The 18,479-nt window shown below is 34.0% G+C and overlaps 3 protein-coding genes across 7 annotated transcripts in view; 1 reads left to right on the top strand and 2 right to left on the bottom strand.

Annotated features, from left to right (window-relative positions):
• HIT1 (Membrane trafficking VPS53 family protein) overlaps window positions 1-2,742 on the top strand; it is a 56,979-nt gene extending 54,237 nt beyond the window's left edge. For all 4 annotated transcript variants that reach the window (XM_022035246.2, XM_022035249.2, XM_022035248.2 and 1 more), the window contains exons 25-26: window positions 1,990-2,277; window positions 2,355-2,742. In XM_022035246.2, coding sequence (XP_021890938.1) covers window positions 1,990-2,277 — 288 coding nt within the window. In that variant the 3' untranslated portion in view covers window positions 2,355-2,742. The remainder of the gene's footprint in view (window positions 1-1,989; window positions 2,278-2,354) is intronic.
• A 2,837-nt stretch (window positions 2,743-5,579) lies between these two features.
• Window positions 5,580-8,388, bottom strand: LOC110809432 (high mobility group B protein 13-like). Of its 2 annotated transcripts, none has more exons than XM_022035262.2 (9): window positions 7,856-8,387; window positions 7,374-7,502; window positions 7,030-7,304; window positions 6,815-6,920; window positions 6,666-6,731; window positions 6,415-6,585; window positions 6,237-6,334; window positions 6,062-6,146; window positions 5,580-5,962 (listed from the first exon to the last, which is right to left on the bottom strand). In XM_022035262.2, exons 1-9 carry the CDS (start codon window positions 8,282-8,284, stop codon window positions 5,849-5,851), a joined length of 1,473 nt encoding a protein of 490 aa, XP_021890954.2. In that variant the 5' UTR covers window positions 8,285-8,387; the 3' UTR covers window positions 5,580-5,848. The 2 variants fall into 2 exon arrangements, with proteins under 2 accessions (XP_021890954.2, XP_021890955.2); XM_022035263.2 differs by having other exon boundaries at window positions 5,659-5,962; window positions 6,237-6,328; window positions 7,856-8,388.
• Window positions 8,389-10,624: 2,236 nt separating this feature from the next.
• Window positions 10,625-14,191, bottom strand: TBL23 (TRICHOME BIREFRINGENCE-LIKE 23). Its single transcript, XM_088217859.1, has 3 exons — window positions 13,728-14,191; window positions 12,961-13,247; window positions 10,625-11,506 (listed from the first exon to the last, which is right to left on the bottom strand). The coding sequence occupies exons 1-3, from the start codon at window positions 13,957-13,959 to the stop codon at window positions 10,730-10,732; spliced, it is 1,296 nt and encodes a 431-aa protein (XP_088073985.1). The 5' UTR covers window positions 13,960-14,191; the 3' UTR covers window positions 10,625-10,729.
• Between the last annotated feature and the right edge of the window lie 4,288 nt (window positions 14,192-18,479).

Raw genomic sequence — 18,479 nt, forward strand, 5'->3', positions numbered from 1 at the left:
TGATCCAGAGGAAAAGGGAGATGAGCAGCATTTGGCAGTGGTGCTAGTAGGTGGGAACAGTGGGGCAGAAATTCTAGAGAGTAATGAGGATGATTTGGATCAGCATGAAGGAAACCTGGAAGTGGTGGAGGATGAGAAGATCATTGAGGATCTTATAGAGAAAGAAGACTCCTCATGGATCATCCAGAATATCCAAAAATTTAGTTGCATGCTGGAAGTGTGTTTTGAAGGGTTAGAAGATTGGGTCATATATTGTTGGAGATTGAACGGAGAAGAAAAGAGAAGATGAAATAGGAAAGTCAACTAGTGAAGAGGAAGAATAAACAATGTGGCGAGGGATCCAAGGAACTACGAAGACTAGAATCAAGCATAAACTATGATGGTGTAAGGAGAGGGAGAAAAAAGGTGGGGTGGGGAGGAAGAGGGAGCAAGTGAAGAATGATATAGAGGATCATCTCTTAGAACGTATGGGGTATCAATGATTATAAGAAGAAACAAGTGATCAAGGGTTGCATAAGTAGATAGAGACTAGATATTATTTGTTTACAAGAGACAAAAATGGAAAATATTAAAGACAGGACAATTCGTAGCCTCCGGAAAGCAAAGGAAGTGGGTTAGAAGGGTTTGCTTGTAGTGAGTGTGAGATTTTGATTATGTGGAAGGAAGACATAGTTAGTTGTGTGGAGTATATAAGGGGGGAATGCTCGATTTCTTGTTTGTTCAAAAATAAGAGTGGTGGGGAATGTTGGGTGTTAACTGGAGTGTGCAATAAGGGGAAGGGAAGTGAAAGAGCTTTACTGTGGAGTGATATGGAGGAATGCAAGTGGAAGTGGAGTCTCCTTTAGGTTGTTGTGGGGGGATTTCAATATGTTGTTGGATCGACTTGAAAGAACAATTTTTGAGAACTTGTACGAATGAATTCAAGGATGTTATGGAGAGATTAGAATTGGTTGATTTTCCATTAATAGGGGGAAAATGGACTTGGTCCAATTAGAGAGTGAGTCTGTTGTGCTCTTGTATTGACAAATTTTTCATGTCTACTTGTCATATTCATATTTCAGGTATCTATCAGAAGCGATTGCAGAGGGTAATTTTTAATCATTTTCCTATAAGCTTGGAGTCGGATGATATCAAGTGGGACCATGTTCGTTCATATTTTAAGATTGATGGTTGACTGTTAATGACTTTTGTGACAAGGTAGAGTGGTGCAAGAAGGTATAGTGGCGAGAAAACTAAAGATGATTAAATATGCTATAAAAGAGTGATGCAAGGAGGAGTATGGACACACAGATTTTATTCAATGAAATAGCACGTATTGGTAGAAAGGAAGGAAATGAATAGGAGAGTTTTTGAGGGCGTGGAAAAGAGCATCAAGAAGTTTAGGAAGGGATGGTTCCAATCTCTTGGCATATTGATTTTGAAACAATATTTGTATTCCCTAGAGAACTTAGATGAACTAATTGATATGCTTACTAATATATAAATTCTTTTTGTACATGGGTTTTTAGATTCCCTTGGTGTATGTATTTAATACATTTCATACTTTTATTTAAAGAAAAAAAAAACTTAAATATAATACATGAACGCCTCACTCAACTCTAAACTTAAATTAAAATAGATTCAAACTCAACTCTAAACTTAAATTAAAATAGATTCAAACTCAAACCCTTTGTTCTAATTTAATGCATTCTATTAGTAAGTTTCTGCAACTTCAAATTTCAAAAGCTGCCATCATCCATCAGTCATTGATTTTGATTATCTTCGTTCTTTTCTAAAATATTTAATGTGTTATTTGTTCTTTCATATTTTATATCTTTTTAATCTTCATCATTAGTACTCATATTTGAGTAATTTTATAATTAATTCTAATATTTAATATTTTAAGTTATAAATTCTTAGACTAGCAATCCAACCAGCAAACTGAAAACCAGCATCCCAACCAGTTTGATGACCAGTGCAATTTTAATAACTATGGTCTAAACTGTTCAGGGCCTAAAAAAAGCGGATCAGCAAGCTATTCTAGATGACTTCAACAAGCATGGGCCTGGGATTACACAACCTTCTATAGTTGTCCCAGCTGCCCCAGCTGCTCCTGCGGCACCAGTAATTAATAATCCAATGTCAGTTGGGTTTATCACTTCCAGAGAAGATGTGCTAACCAGAGCAGCAGCACTTGGTCGAGGTGCAGCTACAACAGGGTTCAAGAGGTTTCTTGCTCTAACTGAAGCTGCCAAAGACCGGAAAGATGGACCTTTCAGGAAGCTATTTAATGCATAAGTATAAATTTTATTGCGTAGTCTCTCTCTGTTTCCCACTTTTTCCTTTTTATTTAATTCTCCTCCACTTTATGCTAGGCACTGAAGAGCAGATGCTGTTCATATAACTTGTACTTTACCTGATCATACGAGGTATTTCATCCATGAGTATTCAAGCTTCGAGGATGTTGAGAATCATTTGTAAGTTCCATTTAGTGGAAAATGTGGCTAGTCACGGAATTCAAAATGAGCTACTACTATATGACCTTTGTTCTGGTGAAAGCTGTTGTTCCATGCCAGCATATTTGATTGGTATCATCTGCTGGACTGACAAAAATGAATGTGAAAGGCTTTTCTGTAGATTTTTTACTCTGTAGAATTGATCTGTTTGTTTCATCCTCGGGGTGACTAATCTATCTTCTTTAAGGGGTTTTTCCCCCCTTTCATAGGGAACTATAACTATATTAATGACAAAATTTTGGGTCAATTGTTGTCTCAGCCTATGTGATTTGGCTTTTTTTTTTTTTTTTGTTTCAAATTTGTTATTTTTTGAAACATATGCCTGATTTGACAACTAGTAGTTCTACAAGAACTATGGTTGCATCTGAATAAATTTTCTATTCAATTCTTTGTTCTAGTTTTTCATACATATATTATAGGACTATTTACTTAAATTTAGTCTGAACATTGTAAAGGAATTAAATCTAAAACATAATATAATGGAGATTGATTTCCATGTTGTAAATTATAGATAATTTTGATAATCTTTTTACATGGACATATTAATATAAACCATGTGTTTATTATTTGATATTAAAATGAAGTATATCTGAAATCAATGTCCATTAACATATTCGGTGGTTAAAGTTGAATGCAGATGGTAGTGAATGGCAAAATGGTAAAGGTGCAGAAAGGGTTATTCTTATTCACAACAGAGAATGGATGAATGGCTTTTGTAGAAAGTTTAAGGTTCATGTCTAATTAGAGCTAGAAATGCTCAAATCTATGTTGGAGTCGGTGGTTAGGAAAGAGATGAACACACTCAAGATGGTTGAATATATTTGGGACCATTGTTGCTGTACAATTAACTGCTGATTACAAGATAATTTCCAACTTTTAAAAAACAGTTTTTTATTTAGAATGTAGCTCCAGACACATGGCAATACGAAGATCCCAAATACCAAATATGACAAGCGAGTCTTAGATCTGTGCTGAAATTTCAGGACGTCCAAGTTCAAATTAAAATAGATTTTAAATAAAAATTAGTAATATTACATAGTTATTTTCAGGCTTAAGTATTTTTTTTTTTTTTTCAATTTGGTTTTGTTCTAATTTTATATTAAATTAATCTTTATATTTAAAAAAAAAAATATTTGAATAGTTCTCTCGCTAAGTGTTACTATCTCAACACGGCATTACAGATTGATTAGCTTTCACATGTTGATTGATGTGACATTTAATGTGATAAAGAGTTTAAATAATATTTAATATTTTAAAAAATGAAAATTAAAAATTAAAACCATTTTTTCTTTCTTTCTTTCTTTCTTTCTTCCTTCCTACACTTTCTCTCATTTTATCTTTACTCTTCTTTTTCTTTCTTACCACAAGCATAATAAGGTAAAAATCTCATTGCAAAGTATTGAAAATGATTACCATCAAAATATTGTTTAACATCATACTTCACCTTTTCTTTTTCTTTTGTTTAACACCAAAAAAAATGTTACTTGTTTCTCCCTCCAAACCCTATTATTGAACCTTCCCACAATGCCACTAGTGATCACAGATAACCCGCTCTTGTTCCAATCAAAGAAAGATACCGAATCCATTCTTCAAATTAATTACTGAATTAATCACAATATGAATCGTTCTGTACCCCCATTATTCTTTTTTTATTGGAGATGGTCTGGCCCCAAGAACCTTTTGGTCATGATGCTTCTTAATTAATTAATTATTTTCGTTGTAGTAGATAACCCATTTTGTTCTATGTTTCACTTCGCCCTAGTTTTCTTTCGGCATATATATATATATATATATGTACATGATATTTATGACACCTGGAATCTCACATGAAAAATAACAACCTCACAGTCATAGCTATAATCACCAATGATTCTTAGCTATCCAGCATAATGTTGATTTTTAAAGGCCCTTAATATCTGTTTACGACAAATCCTGAATTTTGACAAGTATGAAATACTTTCCACGTCATTTGCATTCTTGAAGGTCCGCAGATGAAATCTAATACTCCCAAATATCCATTTCTCCCCCACCATGATATGCATCTGCATTCAGGACAAGAAATAAATCTTGTAACTTGTAAACAAGTTACCAAAAAATTTGAGAAAACAGATACCATACAAGATTCACCTTGCAACTTGTTGGCTCCCATCCCTATAGTAAATTCATCTAAGCACTAAGCAGAAGATTAACTGATGAAAATTGACGGAACTATTAACTGGAGACTAGAAACTAGCCAATGACTTGAAGGAAAAGAATGCAATCCGAATGGTGATTCAGGGGGCACTCTTATTTATCAACAAGCACCTTCGGTTCTTACCTATCAAGACATTTGAAGACCTCTACATCTCTGGATTTCAGACTGTGCTGCTTACTCAAAGTTATCCTTCGTAGAAGACATGTTGTTTCTTTGTCTTTGGAATCAACACATTAACATGTACATCTCTATCAAGTCCAACAGGGCCCCTAATACAGTGGATTTCTATATCTAGATGTTAAAATAACTAAATCTTCTAATAACGTGAAGGTACACAAACAAGTGTCAGTGTCTGCATCCAAACATATATTAAATAATAAACACCCACAGATAAGCATTGAAGTAAAAGAAATTTTCTGCATTCATACAGTATACTTGAAGCGAACTCTGATATAAAAGAAAAAATAAAAAAATGCATGGGGAATGTACATAAACTATAAGTAATTTTTCACTGCTTCCAAGGCAAATAATGATGGAAGAGGAGAAAATCAGATAACTGGATATATTCCTCCAAAAATATAGTGCCACATATAGTCTGTAATATATTCCTCCAAAAATAGTCATTTTCCTTTGCAAATGCTACGATCAGCAACCAAAGATTTTTTAATGTCATGAAGTGTAGAATAAGGGTGAGCTCTCTTTATTTGCTTTTCCTCACAGATTTTGAAATTCTGTGAGTTTTAAAATCAAATTTGTTTGTGTTATAATTATAGAGGAAGAAGAAGATGTTGATGCTGGTAGACAAGTTCGATTTAAAAGCAGCAATTCATTCAATGAACCATGATAATCCAAGTTTGAGTTTTTCATGGATGTTGATGCTGGTAGACAAGTTCGATTTAAAAGCAGCAATTCATTCAATGAACCATGATAATCCAAGTTTGAGTTTTTCATGGATAAACACGTTCAAAATATAGAACCTCTGAGGAAGAAAGTATATGAAATCACAAACAAAACCACCCATGGCTTTCGATTACAAGATTTGGTGTTCAATAAAACCACTTGAACATCAGAAAAGAAACTAAATCTGCTTCTTTCAATCTCTTCGTAGAGATTTCTCTTATTGTTGTAAGGCTTCAAAATTCTTTCTTGTATGCTTCCTTCAATCCCCTCGTAGAGATTTCTCATTGTTGTAGGCTTCCAAATCTTTCTTGTATGCTTCCATGGCCTCAGCAGCTCTACAATTCCATGGTTGCTTTTCTTCTTCACTCAGTTCCTATAATAAACAAACCATACCACCTCAATCCTTTTCCCTACTCACATAACCACTAATTAAAACATGTACAGCAAGATTTGTCAAACAAGAATATTGTACCCTCCATTTCACTGAAATCATTGCATTAAGAGTAGAATTGTTTATTCCTGGTCGCTCCTCCTGCAAAGTTTTCCTTGTTTCTTTGCTGCATCAAACCAAAAAACATTATTAACTCTACTCCCTATGTTTCACAGCTTCATTTTCTGCCATTTATTTATCTGGGTTATACTTATACCTGAACAAAAAGAAGGAGGATGCAGGTTTTTTAGGCTTGTTAGGATCAACATTCTGCTCCTTTTTCTTCTTCTGACGCTCCTCTTTAGTTTTCTTCTTCTGCAGTATACCAATCACTGTCAGTCAGAGATTTCTATGAAAAATGGTACGAGAATCACTTCATGGTAAATATGAAGTACCTTGATTATGTTTTCTGTTCTCTCTTTCTTCTTGAGTAGTTGCATAGCTTCCTGTCTCTGAAGTTTCATCATTTCTTCCTCCTCCTCCTTCAGGTTCCTTGCCTCTTCATCCTTCATCTGCTTGTAGGCCTCCATTTCCTGCAAATATTTCTCCTTGTTTTTTCTTGCAATCTGTAATTTGGCACAAAACATTATCAAACATCTGGCAAGTTGAAATGGAAATGGATAGCATGTTTGGTTATTAAGTCAACCTCTTCATAGGGCTGTTTTTGTTCTTCGCTCATGTTTTTCCATTCTCCACCAGTAACTTTTGCTGCCTGCAAATATAATTCCAACTACCCCAAATTTAAAAAAAAAAATGTTATAACCTAGAAGACTCATCAAGAGAGACCTCAATTACCTCCAGAATACTCTTGTTTTCGGCGAATAGAGCAGCCCTTCTCTCGTTTGAGAACAACAAATAGGCTGATACGGGCTGTTTTGGTTTCAGCGGATCCTTCTCTTTCCTATAAATCAAGCAATGAGAAACAATCAGCAAACTTTTTTCTTGGGCGGGTTGAGAGAGAGAGAGAGAGAGAGAGAGAGAGAGAAGTTATAATCAGTAATGGGGTTTACTTTGTTTTCTTCTTGTTCTCTTTCTCTGCCTCTTCAATGAATTGCAGATAGTTATCAAGCAGCTCCATAGCTGTTTTATGTCTCTGCTCTTCCTCCAACAGCTTCATTGCCTCATTTTCGCGCTTCTCCTTTGCAGTAGCCTGTAGATAGGCTCCCTTCTCAACCTTGTACTTGTCTTCATAAGGCTTCCTCTCTTCGGCAGTAAGAGTCTTCCATTTTGCACCCACGATATTTGAGATTTCCTTGAACTCCGCATTTGGGCGCTCCTTCTTGATCTATTACAAAAACCATATCAGTATTGACATGTATGCGCTTAAGAAACCGTTTCTCAGTCCATTCTTTACCTCATTCCATTGATCTTTGCACCATAATATGTAAGGTGGAGATGGCCTCTTCCTTTCAGGGCAACTCTTCTTCTTCTTCTCCTTCTTGTCTTGCTCCTTGTCCTTCAAAGTTTGCCCAACAGGGAAAGCCTGAAGAAAATATCAGCTCAAATCAATCAGGTTGTAAAAGGACATTAAATTCTCTTTCCACTAGGTTTCAGCAATCATCATAAAATGGTAGAAAATAAACAAAAAAATGCATTTAATTTTTCCTTCTTTTCCATTCTTCTTGAGAACAAAACCTAGGAAAATTATCCATCCTTAACGTTAAATAGAGAATGATACAACAATCTATAGCTAAGGACGGAAGTGGTCAGCAATTAAAAATCATCCAATGATCAAATACAATCTTTTAAAGCAAGAGTCATGGAAACATCAAATGATGTAATTAAATCCATACATGGTAAAATCGACTACAAAGAATCAAAATAACTAATTCATACCATATTGGGCTTAAACTCCCTCAACTTCTTCAACTTCTTCAACTCCGTCTGCAGCTTCTCCTGCTCCCTTCCTTTGGTTTCCAGTTCCTCCTCCTTCAACTTCAGCATCTCGTCCTTTTCCTTCAACATTTCCTCAGTCTTCTCTTTCTCAAACCTCAAATTTTGCAGTGTTTCTTGCATTTCCTGCAACTCTTTCTCAAAAGACGGGGCCTTAGATGATTTCCTCGGGGAGGAGAGAGCCTGAGAAAGAGAGTCGTGATTCTCCTTTTCCGGGAGAGAATCCGAAGGAGGCTGCACCACCAGAGAGGCCTCGTTAAGTTTCTGGGCCATGATATTGGCGTCATTTGTTGATGGGTTTTTCTGTTTCAGTGGTCTTCTGTTGTTGTTCCTCGGTTTCTTTGTGGGTGCTGGATCAGCGTTCGCAGACATCTCTGTAACTGTGGCCGTGGCTGATGGATGCTCAGAGAGGGAAAGAGAGACGAAATTGATAGGGTAACTTGTTCGGTAAGGGTTTAAACAGAGGAGGAGGAGCGTCTGGAGATTTAAAGATGAAAGGGGCGGCAACGGTCTGATTTTTCAAATTCAAATGTGATTGTTTTAGAATTGACCGTTGGTCAGGGGGGTTGATTTCTTACTTTTTTAAATTCCAGAGCAGTTATTTACACTTTTTTAGAAAAAAAAGAGAAATTCTAGAGATTTTTGGATAAATATCATTCAAGGGCGAAAAGTAGAGATTTTTGTACATATACGTCGTATGCTCTTTTTATAAAAAATTAACTTTGTATATATATTTATATTGTGAGTAATTTCTTGGGCATACAAGATGTAAATTTGTATTTTGATGTACAAATTTACATCTTAAATTTCCATTTACAAATTTGCTTCCTATCTTTTACTTAAATAGAAATGTGCGCAAACCCTTGGATTAGTAAATAGTACGAGTTGCTAATTTTACAATACATTTATTTATTTATTTATTCATTTGGACTACACAAAAAAATTGATCAAAATTTTTACCCCAACTTGGAAAATTGTTGAAAGAATATTATTTCTCTAGTGGTGTAAAATTTCATGACAAAATTCCCTCTCTATTATTAATTTGGTCTATTTTAAATTTAAATTTACTAATATTGGCATTCGTCATTCTGACCTTTTTTTTTACCCCCACCAAACTCAGATTTTTCTTCAACAGGCGCCAACTTCCTTTCCGCCTTCTTTGTGCCCTAACGGCAACTTCCCTCCCTCACCTCTCATGATCCCTGATCGTTTGTCTTTTTTGCTCATTCTTCTTCGCAGTGTCCACTCAATGCTTCCTCTCACCAGACACCAACACTTTGAACTTCCATCTTCTAATCACAAACAACCCTCCTTTTTTTCTCTCTGTTCCCTAAATCAAAACAGTGGAAGCTTCCATCTACACAGCTTCATCTGTCATTTTGAATTGACTCTCTTTAAACTGTCTTGCTTCTTCTTTACAGCTTCTCTGTGGTGCCCTCAAAATCAAGATTCTAGCTAGCTAGCTTCCTTCACAAATGAAAGTTATAAATGTCTTCCTTAAGGTAAGCTTCCCTTATGCTAATTAATACCTTTACGTATATTTTAATATTTATATATTTTATGGTCTTCATTCGCTCAAGTGGGTACAAATCAATAAACCAAAATAATTTACAATAAGCTAAATTAGAAAATACACTCTCCCAAAATTTTTACCCAAAAAATGATAAATTAAAGATAATATATATATATATATATGTTTTTTAATTAAAAAAAAAAATATATATATATATATATGTAAGTAATAAATAAATAATATCAAAATCAATAAGCAATTCAAAATTTAATAAAACTCAAAATGCTTGTCAAATATCATATATCTCTATGATAAGCCAAATCCAAAATTTTAATAAAATTTTTATTCTTATTTTTCTAAATTATCTTCATCCAACGTGTTGAATAAAAATATTCAAAAAAATTTGTTATCCATATTAATATTAATTAGATTTAAATGAGTATTTAGGTAGGCTAGGAATTGATCTATTAATTTAAAAATAATTAAACTCCTTGAGATTGAATATAAAATAATTTTAATTCATTACTCCTAAAATTTTGCACGAATAAACTCTTAACATGTAATATATGAACGAAATTTATATTTTCATCAATATTCACTTGTAATATTTATTTATTTTTTAATGTCGTATGATCATAAATTATATTAAAAAAAAAATATTTAGAGACGCAGAATTATTGCTTTCGAGTAAAAATCAACCAAAAGATCACCGGAAGAGGGAGATCTAGGAGCATACAAATGATGTTATGATTTAATTTTTTTTAAAAAAAATTAATAATAATGAATTTTTACCATAAAACAAGAAGAATCTTATGATATGTTAATTATAATTACTTATGTTTAGCGGCTAGAAGTTAGGCAAAACTTTTGAAAAAGAATTTTAAAAATTACTAATATTGTGATTAAAATATCATAATTTTTATTATTCAAATCTTTTTACAAAATAAATCAAAATTTAAACACTCGATCTAAAAATTACATAGCACCAATCCGATGCATACACTTTAATACCAACTGTTTATCAGCAACTTTTAAAGTCAAACTGCTGCTTTGAAAATATTTAGACTTATATTATTAACAATGTATCTCTTCATTTTTGTATTAAATTCTCACATATCTTTTAAATGTGATATAGGATATCACAAAGCAATGAGTTATATATTGAGATTCTTTTACGTATATAGTATTTCCCGTATAGATTATTTCTTAAATGAGTTGATATGTGCATATATATAAATAGAAGTCTCTTGTGAGCCCAAAAATCAATTAATAGAAAATTACAGTTTCTATTAAATAAACAACTCTCAACCATTAACCACCATTTCCATTATCACATCATTCCAGGAGTCCATTGGCCCAGGCAAGCACCAGTGTAAGCAGTCATTTTGAACCTTGGCATTTTTGTCCTTCGCAAATGGATGGAACTCTCGATATGGACCTGGGTGCCCATCTGGCCTCGACAGTAACATATTCATGAAGTCAAGAAGCTTCAGTTGCACCCCATTCCTGGCAGCTTCAGCTGCTGCCTTCTCAACCGCTTCCAGTTCAATGTCACGTAAAATCCTATGCAAGCTTTTTATTTCAATCTCTCCCTCTTTAGCCGGTTTTGTTCGTGGACAAGTTCCTCCATTATGCCACTCCCCATTTTCAAAGTGATCTGGCGTTGTTGTCCTGAAAAAAATCAATCCCTTGTGCCCAGATTGTGCAATGTGGTTCATAGCATAATGGAGACTCTTGTTGTAAGCATAGACAAATCCCAACTGTGTCAGGTTTTTTCCTTCAGGGCAGATGTGGCAGCCAACTTCAGTGTCATTCTCATGGTAGATAGCAGCTTTGAGAAACCATTTCCCAGTTGAGATTATCGTGTAGTCCAAGCTCTGGAAATGATCTGTCCATTTACTATCGAGTTGGTCTAGATAGAGCTGAACCTCAGACGTCGAAACACCATTAATGTCTTCAAAGATTTCAGCTTTCACGAGGAAAGGGGACCAAATGTTTGATACGGTCAAATTGTATGACGGGAAGTGCCATCTTCTTGACTTGAATTCCTCATCATGGTAAACTTCAACACCTTTTTCAATCTGGAAGATAGATACAAAAAAATAATAATAATTAATCCCAACAGAACACAAGGCAGTTCAGCGGCCACATATTCCTAAATAAAAGAGTAGCTTTTGTTGACAATGTATGTACGATATGATGATGTGCTGTTTGACAAGAGTAAACCCTAAGAACTCTGAAACTGTGTGAAAGAATAGACCACAAATCTTATGATGATTAATAATTGTCTGGAAGATGAAAACTAGGGCTCCGACACCAACGCAAGTCCTTTAAACCAACTCGATGCATAAGGAAAGAGGAGGGAAACTAAAACAAAGAAAACACAAAAATTCTCAACCCTAAAAGTAACAATGACCTCATGGTGAAAAAAACATATGCAGCCTTTTACATAATCCCACCGGACATTCACTTATCTTCAACCCTGAAGAACAAATTTAGTCTTTTCCCATTGGTCAAACACCAAAATTTGCATAATCCCACTGGAAATTCACATATCTTTAACCCTGAAGAACAAATTTAGTCTTTTCCCATAGGTCAACCACCAAAAGAAAAAGTTAAAACTCTTCAACATTTGCGTCCATTCTCATCAGAATATAAGACAAAGGAATGTCCACACCCATACAGTAAACTTTTCTCGAATGGCTGAGTAAGTTTCAAGACAATTGATTTAATTCTAAAAAGAGTCTATGCACCATTCTTGAGTAAATAAGACCAGATTGCGTTTACTTACAATGAAATCTACAGGGAAAGCTCTTGACGGTCGATTAGAAATCATGAAACTTTGAAGTAATACTAAACTAAGGAGCCTAGCACATTTCCGAATCACAAAGCCAAATTACCAGCGTGCAACACCAAAATCTCAGTGATATGTAATCATCCATAAGATCGTTTTTTACATTTCCGATATCAATCATCCAAGAAAACATCAAAACACAACCAAGATATAGCAATTACGTCAATCCCTTTTGACATTAAGTTGACCCTCGTAAGTGATTATCCATATTGGTTTAACCATCACGTTTGTACATAACAACTTTAAACAATGTGCAGCAGGATGGAAGGCAAAAAGATGAGGAAAAGAAAAAAGCTCCCCCAGAAAATAAACATTAGCTGAAAACCAAGGTCACATCATAACCTCAAACATGATAATAATATTTAAGCTTGGACGAAAGGTGGAAATAAAAAAACCGAGATAAGCGTCAACAATGATATATAATCCGCTTCTCTCAATTTCATGAGAATTTAACAGAACTATCTCCCAACCATACCATGAAATTTACATCATGATCACACCTAGGGTAACTTAGGACTATTAGTTTGCTGTAGAAGTTCAATAAATCTTCTCAAATTAATCAAACGTGTTTCCTAGTCGTAAATACAAGTGATACACCATAACAGGAAAGGATTAATAGGCACAAATCTGATCCTGAAGTAGAAAGTGAATGCAACAAGGGGGAAAAATGACTGCACATACCACTGAGAGCACACACAAAAATGACTGCACATGGTTGCGTGATATTGAATCACCTATGAATGCCCATGTTTTATTCCTCATCAACTCAAGAAATCTCCCTGCATCAAATGGAGGTAACTGGCATTCATGTGGGTTCCACCGCCAATATAGATAATCTACATCAGGCCGCCCATTCCTCATACAGTTCTGATGTCCTTCGATCAAGGGACAACTTTCATTGGTATAACTTGGGCCTGATGGGTTGGGAACCCAGTTCCCAGTAAAGAGATCACACTGTGCAACAATATCTGTTGAAGCGAAGAGGAGTTATTTTTAGAACCACACAAGGATGAGAACACAGTCAAAGGAAAAAAAAAAAAAGGAGAAGAAAAAGCTGTCATTGGTGAAGCTAGGGTGTGATGGAGTGGAAATCCAATCCCCAGGAAAGAAATCAGATGCTGCAATGATATCTGTTCCAAGCATGAGCTATTTCCAGTACTACAACCCGAGAAATATTACATTTGAGGGAAGAATAAAAGGAACACTGGACTGAAAAAGGATACAACAACCGTCGAATTAGAAGCTCAAATATCAGAACAATTAAGCATGAGACCCATCGAGACTTTAGAAGTATATATAACAGAAGATATTATTCTCATAAAAGGTATTCTATATAAATCCAGTAATTTCAAATCGGAAAACAGCTATAAAGCATAGATCTCATATTGTAATTTTAGCATAGGGTGATTCTATTCTCCCGTGGAAGCAGTGTAAGGGAATGAAAATACCTTGAGGTATTTGATCTTCATTATCTGGTATAAGAATAGAGCCGTTGTATTGTACATGAACAGAAGCCGGAAGTGATGGTGGGCCTTCCACCACAGTAGCATCAGCAATAGGGGTTTTAATCTGAGAAGAGCCAAAGAAGAAGAAACGAAAAGCAAGACCTAAAATGAGAGAGGCAGCCGCAACCTTAAGGAGCAAGTTCTTGTGCTTGCTTAATTTCCAGTTGAACTTCATTGTCTTGTTAAATTTCTTCTGATTCACTCAGATTTTGAGCAGAAGGGGCTCAGGCCAAAGTAGCTCCTTCCATGGCCGATTACTTGTTGACTCCAGGTCAGCCTCCGGTAATTTTGAAATCCAAACAAAACACTCAGAGATTCCGAAATTATAATATGTGTGACCGACACTAAACTCTGTTATTCAAAGCTGTACTGAGACGAGTATATGCAGATCACTCTCTTCTTTAATTACATTTTTTTCCTCTTAAAAAATTAGATTTAACTATAATTGGTCTGTTAATTTAAGTATAAATTAATAACACAAAATTAGTTCGTATAATATTTTGAAACTAATGGTTTAATTGTCTGACATCCATTAATTAAAAAGTTAAAAATAAAATAAAGATAAAAGAACAACAGGAAGGGGCGGGGGGACAAAAAAGATAGAGATATATATGGCACCGTGGCATGTGAAAATACGATCCTAGTTTCCTGTTTTTTCCCTTATAATAAAAGTATTTACATAGACGCAGTAAGTACATTTCCGAAAAGGAAAATAGAAATGACCAAGTAATGATTACAAAATTTCTGAATAATTTAACTATTTATAGGCAGAGAGATGGAGCAATTCAATTTTCTACAATGACAGTCCAACTAGGCACTAGATGATGAAAGCCCAATGTACATGTTCTGAATTTAAGAAAATATGAATTTGTATTTTAAATGTAGAAGTAAATAATAATGTTAGTGTTTATATTTCTAGCACAGTAAATTAAAACGCTCAATAAGAATACAGAAATGTCTATTTTACAGCGGTTCGTAAAAAGAAACGAATAAAGTGATTAAAATAAGTAAATAAATATTTTAAGAGTCAACCTCCAGTAACACTTGATGGGGTTCGGAAGGTAATCTACTTACAACCCTCATCTTGCTGATCATGATCTGGATCTCAGTTTTGTTGATCTGAAATGGTTAATAAAATGGTGAGGTACACTAGTTCAGTAAGAATATCGCGCTAATAACTGATACGAAAAATCGCATGTTGATAAAAATCATAAAACAACTACGGAGTCCTTAATTTGAGTAAATTCATTTAATATAAAAAAAGTCGTTTATTTCGTACTTATTGTTGTGAGTTTTCTAAAACAATTTATGAACACAATAAATTCGAATCTCATTCTTATGACACATTTACATGAACAATAACAGTAAACTCGTTTTATTCCCTACTTACCGGTACCTCAAGGGTCCATAGGGACATTCTCATACTCATGAACTCAATATATAGATTTGTCAATTAACCTAGTCGTCCCCATACCCAGTCCGGTAATGAGCACCAAATACACTATCACCTTAATACCCCGTTCAGTATTAAGGTGAATTATATATCTCAAACCCTTCTGCTATGGGACTTCTCAATTTCGTTTGACTAAGGTAATGTCTACGGTAGGGTTTTTTATGTACCAATTCGTCCACCCTTTCCCAAGGCATCTAGTAAGTCTTTTATATACAGATCTCAATCAACAAAATAACCACCAATCGCATATCAATAATTCATTTTATATTCACAGATCAATTAAACGGCATTTAAGCAAATAATACAATTTCATATCTCAACAATTGATAACGTAATTAGGACTTTTATTTCAAATCAATCAATCAGATAAAAATCACGATCTAAGCAATCAATAAATAAGAAAGTAATTTAAAAGTAATAATTTAGATCACATGGTGAAACAATAAACATTTTAGGCAGTATAGAAAAATAAAGAGGCGACACAAACGAGATAGGACAATCGTACACTAACCAGTTTCTAGCTCCACTAGTGACTATAATTATTTTTAAGACTTTTCTAATTTTTCACAAATATAAGATATTTGATTATTAAGTCTCAATTTATCATAATAGGGAGTAGGGTGAGAGATTCTTACCTAAATCAATATTTCAAAACGTCATACTATATACTATGCCTCCCAACGGGTCCCGAATTTTTTGAATTGTTTCTGTAAAAATTAAAATACTCGTCATGTACCTAAAAATACCCTAAAAATCTAAAATTGGTGTTGAAAATCCTTTCGACCAATTTTAGGGTTCCGACACGGCGCCACTGTCGTGCTCCCGCACCGGCTCCGCCTCCTACGGTAGTAGTTTCACTTAGTCTGGCCGATTTTGGCCAATTTTGGTCAATTGTAGCCGATTTTACAAGTATCCCTGTAAAAACATACGTTAGGAAGCCTCAGTTGGTTAGAAAAATTGAAAAATTAAAACTTACCGGTCAGGGAGAGAGGATCTTCAGGCGCGACGACTCTATCGATTTTCCTTCGCAGCTGCGATTCTTTTTCGATTAACTTGTACCAGAAAGAGACGATGAACACGATGATCAAAGAATTGTGTGAAACCGAAACGGGAAGGGGATCATTAGAGAGGGTTTAGGTTTTTGGCCGAACGGTTCTGTTGGGCTTTGCCTGCAGTTTGTGGCTCATCCGCCGTCCTTTTTGCTCCGATATGACCACTGAAAGACTTGAAATTCAATTCCAAGCATGGAGGGGAAATTTTAACTTTTTTGGCAGTCGATGGTGGCTCCGGTACGGAGGTGGCCAGGCGTCGACCTCCTTCTCCGATGAGGACTAGGCGAATAGGGCTAGGTTCTCCTACGAAGAGGAGTTTAAATACTCATCTCTTCTTCGATCTAAGTCGTCCGTTTGTGTCAATGTAGAGTGAGGAGGACCGTTCGATGATTTCCCATTTAGGCTTATGGCGTGGACGAATTCAGACTATCTATCGCGATCCATCTCGTCCGTCTGATTGCGTCTAAAGAAGAAATGCATCTGGGTCATTCACGTGCGCGGGATGAGGTTTAAATCGTCGGACTGCCAGGCACGCGGATCGCTCGTGTGGCTTCCTACATGGTGCCAATGTCAGCCTGCTTGCCACGTTACCAAACTTTCTCTTTTTACGATTTAATCCTCTATTTTTAATTTTTATAAAAAAACACTCTTCGGATTCAAAATTTCACCAATTCTCTCCAAAATTATTTTTAATTTCGTTTCTAATCAATTTTTTCTAAAAAATTCACTAAAATTAAATTGAAATAAAATTAAATTAATTATTTATATAATTTTTATGAATAAAAAAATTATTCCAGGTCTTTTCGGACTCGGGTATTACACCGAAGCAATCCCCACATGGAAAGTCCCCTAATGATAATTAATTGTTATTAGATCTTTATTATTAAAAATTAAAATTATTATTATTTTAAGAATAATTTCAGTTTTTCATTGTTTTAGATTTTATTTTGTGCAAAAAAAAAAAAGAAAAGTTGTTATTTGCTCACTTTGATTAATACTCATACTTACGTAGGAAATGCATCATTTATTCATTAATAATTACAAAACAAATTAAAAATACATTTTGTTAAAAAGGAAAAACTCCTACATATAGCAAATAAATTTTGGTGAGAATATTTGAAATTCTACTTAAAATATCAAATATTTTGAATTTATTTGAACACCAAATCCATGCATTTCATTGTAAATTATGAACCATTACATGTGGTAGAATTTAATTTCTACCATATATGTCTAACCAATTCACCATTTCCAACTCTGCAAATAAATTCACATGTGATATAGTTTTATTTGAAACTTATATAATTCTTCAAAATTATTATCTATTAAATGTTATAATTTTATTGTATTCTAGGAGTAATTTGTGTAAATTCTATAATAATTTAATAAGGGTAAGTGTCACTTAAAACATAGTGTTATATGCACTTCAAAGTTATGACATATTGTACCTATTTGTATTATAAAGTAATATTTTGCAATTCAGTCAATGATAACAGTACAATAATTATGTTGTATCTAAATTTTATAAAGGATGATAAATTGGATGTAAGTAAACTTAAATTATTTGAGAGAGAAATTTTTTTTTTTTTTTTTGTTAAACGACAATGAAGTATTGTGCTTCTAGATCTTAACACTTTAGGGAATGTAATTTTAAAAATTGATGATGCTCATAACCTTAACAAAATTTGCACAAAATAGGGTTACTATACATATATTTTAACGTCTTTAAGTCCAAATATCACTATTCTAGTAAACTATTGTCTCTTAAAGTCAATATTTAAATTGTTAATAATGTATTATTTGAACTCTTATACAGAGATTAGTAATTATATATGTTGTATCTCAATTTCTATCGCTCAAACTTTTAATGTTTTCATCAAGGGTGTACATTACATAATCACAAATCACAATTTAATAATTAGCAAGATTCAAAATTATACCAATTTGACGTGTTCTATTATTACTTATAATATTTTAAATTATAGTGCCATTATTTTAACAATCTTTTAGACCCAGATAAGTGACCTTCAAAAACTTAAACTAAAGTCAACAATAATATAAGACTCAACCTCTTATACGAACTCAATAATAATGTATTTTTCTTACCAAATTTTGTATATGACTTGTTTACTATTATAAAATCTTTAAAAGAATAAGAAATGCACTATAATATAAAATAATACATGAAAA

The sequence above is a fragment of the Carica papaya genome, chromosome 4 (genome assembly GCF_054855325.1).
Source record: "Carica papaya isolate Zhongbai chromosome 4, ASM5485532v1, whole genome shotgun sequence".
Taxonomy (NCBI): Eukaryota; Viridiplantae; Streptophyta; class Magnoliopsida; order Brassicales; family Caricaceae; genus Carica; species Carica papaya.